The 6,615-nt window shown below is 41.2% G+C and overlaps 1 protein-coding gene across 3 annotated transcripts; it reads right to left on the minus strand.

Moving 5' to 3' along the window:
* Positions 1-527: 527 nt before the first annotated feature.
* LOC121980901 (WD repeat-containing protein 44-like) lies at positions 528-6,254 on the minus strand. 3 transcript variants are annotated; one of them, XM_042533171.1, is made up of 8 exons: positions 4,617-6,254; positions 3,385-3,475; positions 3,127-3,284; positions 2,986-3,037; positions 2,816-2,898; positions 2,610-2,703; positions 1,087-1,605; positions 528-1,005 (listed from the first exon to the last, which is right to left on the minus strand). In XM_042533171.1, exons 1-8 carry the CDS (start codon positions 6,057-6,059, stop codon positions 824-826), a joined length of 2,622 nt encoding a protein of 873 aa, XP_042389105.1. In that variant the 5' UTR covers positions 6,060-6,254; the 3' UTR covers positions 528-823. The 3 variants fall into 3 exon arrangements, with proteins under 3 accessions (XP_042389105.1, XP_042389104.1, XP_042389106.1); XM_042533170.1 differs by having other exon boundaries at positions 528-1,011; XM_042533172.1 differs by having other exon boundaries at positions 528-1,605.
* Positions 6,255-6,615: the final 361 nt, after the last annotated feature.

Consider the following 6,615-nt stretch of genomic DNA (forward strand, 5'->3'; position numbering starts at 1 on the left):
TTAAAGAACTAACTGAAATGTTTTTTTTTTTTTAAATCCTTATGAAATTACATTTTAAATTTTGAAAGGAAGTATCTTTTAATTTAGGACACGGAATCCGATATAATCGGTGGCTATACGTATAGAATTTAAAAACATATGTTTATTTTTAATAAAACTGTAACCATTAAATTTTGACTCCAAATTCCACGTTTAAATTATTTTCAGAGTATTTTATTATTTTTGATAATTTTTATTTTTAAGATATTTAGAGTAATTTTGATATTTCTAGTATTTATAGAAAAATTTATCTTAATTTATATCCTATTTTGAGTTAACATCGTCTATTTATGTATTTTTTTTTTGCTATCACTTCTTGCCACGTAAGCTTACAGGACGTTACTCATTTGCCCGAATTTAGACACAACCCCCAACTAAAATTGATCTGGGCGTGTTCTCGATCGAAATTATTTTAATAAATTTTACAACTATTTGACTTGGGCAATTTTAAATCATAATTATTGATAAATAAATTGATAATCAGCAAATCAACGGTCCAGATCCAATAAATGATTACAATTAAATTTCATCAGTCAGTTAAACTAATTAACCGTGTCAACTGTAAACAGACCCATAAACTACGTGTAACTTTCTTGCAACATTTGAATTTAATTTCTCTGGTTACATCAACATATAGCAGAATGAAATAATGAGGGAGAAGGGGACTGCTAGAACACACTATCCCAAAACATGATTGTTTTGGCCGAGAGAGAGAAAGAGAGAGAGCAGATAACCAAACCCAAAGCAGCTCTAAGTATCGCCGCCGTGTTCAGCTTCTTCCGCTTTAATGTACATTTGAACAACATTCTTGCAATACCAACATCCACCGAGCATGTGGGATTGGTTCTCTTGCGAATAGACCATGCATAGATATTACAAGTCTCACCGCGTATCCATCTAACTGTATAGGAACTACAGCCTCAACCTGGGAAGTGGAGGTTGTGGCAGCAAGGCCGGCGAGCAATTCTACATCTTGCATCATTTGAAAAAAAGTAAGAAATTATATTTGGTACTGAAAGCCGAAATTCTGAAAAGTTCTGATTTCACCGCATCGGCTTGCTGTGATGATCGCCAACCCCCAGGTTGACGAACTTTGCACTGGCATGTACCCACTGCTGAATGGATCGCCATTGTCTCGAAGGCTCTGTTTGTAAGCCACGAGCTCTTCAGGCCAAGTTGCTGAACCCCTATCACAAAAGTGATTTGATCTTGGGCTTAGACGACTGGTGTTCTGGGATTGAGGAGAAGGTGAAAGATGGGCCCCATCAGTTTCACCTTTTAGTGGTGAATTTGCCTGAGATTCTCCGCTGAGAGAATTCTGTTTGTTTGAGGGGGCCCTTGCCATCCCTCCCATTCCTGAGCTTGGCCATGGAATAGCCATGGTCACTCCTTGACAGTGGAAATGCTCATAAGATTGTGTGACAGTTGCAGTGGTTCTAGTCCGGTTAGGTTGAGAATCTTCATCATATCGCCATACATAAACTTGAGAGTCCTCGCTGGCACAGATCACATACTTGCCACCAGCAGTCCAGTATGCTGAGATTTGACTGCTTCTATTGCGAAAACCTGAGACAGAGCAACAGTCATTTTCCAATACGATAGTGAGTTCATGACATAGGAATGTCACAACTTGCGAGGATGATTGGTGAAAATGAGTTCCAGAATTCTATAACATACTGAGGGTGTTCATTGGTATGAGAATTATACTAACTTTTTATTAAATAGGGCTGTGAAAGCTGGAAAATTGGTTCACAGATCATCTTGACTGATCTTATAAATCATAATCCCATTAGTAGCCTTCAATTCTCAACAACAAAGGAAATTGACACGGAATGATACTGAACTGCCTCAGGCATTTCAATATAAAATCACATGAATTGGCTGCCTTCAGCTTGGCCTTGAGTTTGTTGCCCTGGCGGTTTTCAAATTAGATCTTCAAATAGGCAGTTGAAACCTCCTAACAATGAATATTCTTATCAGGATCATAACAGAGTTTCTCTCAGTTAGTAGACTGAGCAAAAGGTCCTTTTATGGCATTTTCCTGACTCTCTATTGATTGCTGCCCGTAAAAAAGAAGAAACTGTCATGCCATGGTGAGGAATTGAGCCTCTATCTAGATGAGAGACTGAAGAAGAAAGTGATGTGTGCCTTCCGAGAAAGATAGTAGCAATGAGCTTTCATGAAATTCATTTTAAAAGTAGAGCCCAGCCAGGTGCTTATACTATGAAAAATATTCTCTGACCGATAGGCAGCTGAGGAACTAGATTTGGTCTTATTTCAGGTTGCTAAAGGCATTTTCTTTTATATTTTTCAAGTTATACCAGGAAACTTAAAGCCAAATTAGTTAGTTACTAAATTATTTGAGATTAATGCAAAATATATAACATGAAGCCAATAGGTAACCAGGGAAACCTATCATGCTATAGTTTCGAGCCAATCTAAAATCTAAAAGGAAAATTGATTTCGCATTTGAAGCATACTCAGAAGCTTTTATTCCAGTACTTGTTGGGCTCTTTTTACTACTCCATAATATCAAAGTTGTTGACTTTTACAAAAGGGAAGATTTCTACCTCTAAACTTGTGGATTAGGTCATTGCCATCAACTACCCGGACTCGTGAATCTGCCGATGTGATCAATATCCTTGAGTTACTCCCAGGAGCAAACTGTTAACAATGCCGGTCAGCAAAACTTAACAACCATTTAAATTGGCACTTAAATAGACAGAGACAGTCATATATATTTTCAAAGCAAAAGAACCATAATTCATTAGAGTACCTGGAAGCCAGTAATTTTTTTGTGCCTGGATCTTTTTCTCTTGTTCTGTAAGTCAATCTGACTTTTCTGGAGAAGCTTATTATCTAAAAAAGAAAAGGATCCATGTCATATAACCAATGAAGCATTGAAAACAAATACATAGGACAATAATAAGTTTGAGTGCTACATACCAGATGTGTCATACAGGTGGCAACTTCCCTTGTGAGAACCAACAAGAGCACCCTTTAAGAATTCAAAACATTAAACATTGCATATTAATGGGAATTCATTGGAAACTAGGAAGAAAATTGAAGGCCGTCAATATTTGATACCTGTCCATCAGGGGTATAGCAAGCAGCAGTGACCATCTCATGCAAATCATCCCAATCAACAATTTGTCGATCAGGAATACTCCATATGCGGACTTTCTCATCCAGGGATCCACTGATGAAATACCTATGATCAATAGGATTGAATTGGATGCAAGTCACTGCATCAATGCAAACAATAAGGAGAATTTGGGAGAAATTAGTAAAAAGGAAGTATAACAGGACAAGGAAAAGAAAAGTTTGAAGATAAGCTGAATTTACCATAGTCACTATGTGTGAATATCTTTAAACAGGATTTGCTGGGCAAGTCCCAAAGTCGAACAGTTTTATCCATGGAAGATGATAAAAGATACTGCAAAGCAAACAAATTTGGTATTGTGAATTTTGTTCCAAAAAAATTCAACTCTCTGAATAACAATACCACATATATAAATGGGCAGGCAATCAGCAACATCCACGGATAGATTATGAAATTTAACATGGAAGAATTCAATAAGGGGAAAATTTATGATCAAAAGAGATAGGCGCTGATAAAATGTGTTCAGGAATAATTTCCCATATAATTCAAGGATCAAAAACATTTATTTTTTACTGCAACACGTATTATGAACAATGTAAAACAATTGTCGAATATAAGTTTAAATTGTTCTTGTATAGTATAAATCATTCCAAAGAATGAATCTGTGGATTTAAATACACTGTAGTAGCACTTTGAACATAAATTTGATATTTAACTAGCAGATAATTGAGCATCTCAAACCAGGCACAGTTTACTAATAAATCAAGGGCAGTGCAAATGGAGAAATAATGTAAGCTAATATCCTTCAGCAAAGATAAGTTAATTGTCCTAACATACAGAAACTATCAGTCAGTGTCAGGTCTTAATTTATTCAGATGATAGGATTAAATGTTTGTTGAGTTGTCTCCTTTTAGGTTCGAGGAGGTGCTGGTTTGTGCCCATGTCCAGTAGCGTCTATTTCAATGTAGCTAAATTTCTATCTGTAATTGCTCTGAGTATGAGTCACTTTGATGTTCAAATTTCAGCAAAAACAAATTTCTAGACATCCAGGGTGATATGAGTTCTATGAAACCCAAGCCAACTATCTGTATGTGGTAGCTTAGTTTTTTGCTATATCAACTAAATTTGAGTACCTAAACCAATAACTATATTCGAGGTATATAATGCTAAACATAGGAAAGCCTTCGCAAATTCTTCCAACATAATCATCTCAATTTTTAGTAGCAAAATAACTTGGAGTCCCTGATTGCAAGTTAACCGTTGGAACACAATTATGTGGAATTGCACAAACACAACTATTGTAACTCAATTAGATGGATCTCAAGCAGTCATTGGACTTATATATCTCAAGTAATACTGAAGAAATTTATATAATCAGATAATGTAATTTTCATTTCTCTTTACCCTTCACCACTCAGTTCTTCAACTCAAATTGATTCAAAAACGAACTTAGCACTTTATCATTAAAACAAACCTGTGATTTCCACCAGGAGAGGTCAAGGACATCATCAACATGCCCTCTGAAAGAACAGAAAGGATTGTCTGACAAAGCAAACACATGCTCAGGCATTATAACAGAGTCTGAGCTGTTAGACTTCCGGCCATTAGGGATCTTTGCTCTTCTCTTCTTATCCCAGGAGTTTGCTTCTGCGCAAGCCAACACTGATCTTGGATCTGAAGGGGAATTACTGATTGCCATAGCAAATGGCTTGAAATTCTCATTCTCCTCTGCAGCCTTGAGCAAATCACTCTTTGTACTGATATCAGAGACTTCCCAAATATGAATGACACAATCCTCCCCTGCACTGGCTAGGTACCGGCCGTCCAAGCTGAATTTGATGCTCCAAATAGAACCATTATGTGCCTGAATTGCCTGGCTCATGTACAAACCAGTGAACTCCTTGTGAGACTTTCCATACTGAGAGACCTTGACCCGAAGGTCAAGGCCCTGTGCACCATCCTGGCTATCGTCGGTCGCAGAGCTCGACCTCCTCCCTCCCTTCTCCGAGGATGTATCCTTGTCATCACTGCTCCGACGGTCCTGGTGGTAGTGGTGGTGTCCTCCGGTGATAGCAGCCCCAGCCACAGTCCTAATGCTCCTCAACCAGCCGCCTTTCTTCTTCGACCGTGTTCCTCCTTTCAAAACCCCATCTGTTCGCGGCCCGCTGCCAGACTCACCAGAGCCGACGCTGCTCCGCCGCCCAGCCTCTGCATCCTCCACATTCTGCTGCCTCATCAGTTCTTGAACGATGGGCGAGCAGCCAACGCACATCTCGAATTCCTGCATCGTGAGTTGGCGCCCAGTCCCCACTTCCCTGAACTTCTTCCCCATCCCATCCTCCCCGAATTCCTTCACCACGAACTCCCTCCCGTTGTCGAGGTTCCTGATCAAGCACCTGGGATCGTCGCAATCGGCGGCGCCGCAGTCCTCGGGGCGTCGGTTTCCTCTACCGCCGTCGCCGTCGGAGACCTCAATAACCCCCGAGGACGAGGATCGAGAAATCGAAACCGACAGATTGGCGGATCTCTGGCGGTGGCGGTGCCGGTGCGGGCGGACAAGGGGCTCGGCCGTACGCACAGACGAGGGTTCCAGGGAGGCGTCGGATCTGGCGTCGGACGAAAAGGGGGCATCGAGGGCAGGCGCCGGGGCGTCGCCGGGGCGAGGGAGGCGGGAAAGGATGGAGTCTCCGGCGAGGCCGTATCGCTGGAAGAGCAAACGGCGGCGCTCGGCCACAGGGGCGGGCTCGGAGGTCCAGACGTCGTGGGACAGCAGCGGCGAGGAGCCGTCGTCTCCGTGGTCGTCGTCGGAGGCGGAGCCGGAGGTGGAGGAGCCGGAGGAGGAGAGGATCCGGTCCAAGGACTCGTAGAACTCTTCTTCGTCCTCCCCTTCTTCCGCGACGGCGTTACGTCTCATCATTCCGGCATTCCGAATCGCAATACGGCCGCGACGGCAGCCTCGCCGCGGGGAAGGGATATATATACAAAGAGAAGCGGCCGCCACCGCCAGGAGAAGGAATCGATCGTATCGGCGATGTAACGGGCGAAACGACACGGAGGCGAGGGGGACGAAGGAAGGAAGGAGAGAAAAGGCTGGCGATATGAGTTGCCGTTTTAGTTCATGTCAGTTGGGAAGGACTTAATTATTTATTAATTAATTAATGGTGAGCTTGCAGTAGATATTCTTACTGTGCCTTTATTTTGGATATGAGTAGGAATGAATAGTCATTTCCTAATTCCTAAGGAATAAAACATCCATCCATCAAGATTCAAACCATTGACGCTTGATTAATTTGTTGAACGTCTTATCCTTACGCCATATCTAGAGAACATCGAATTGCATTTTATGATTCAAATGTTTAAACGTTATAAAGCTTCTTGTAATTATCAACCTCAAATCTCAATCCCCATTTAATTTGACATATTCCTCCCTCCCCACAAAGTATCGATGTACCTACCATATGAAAAACATAATG

This window comes from Zingiber officinale, chromosome 5A, assembly GCF_018446385.1.
Source record: "Zingiber officinale cultivar Zhangliang chromosome 5A, Zo_v1.1, whole genome shotgun sequence".
NCBI lineage: Eukaryota > Viridiplantae > Streptophyta > Magnoliopsida > Zingiberales > Zingiberaceae > Zingiber > Zingiber officinale.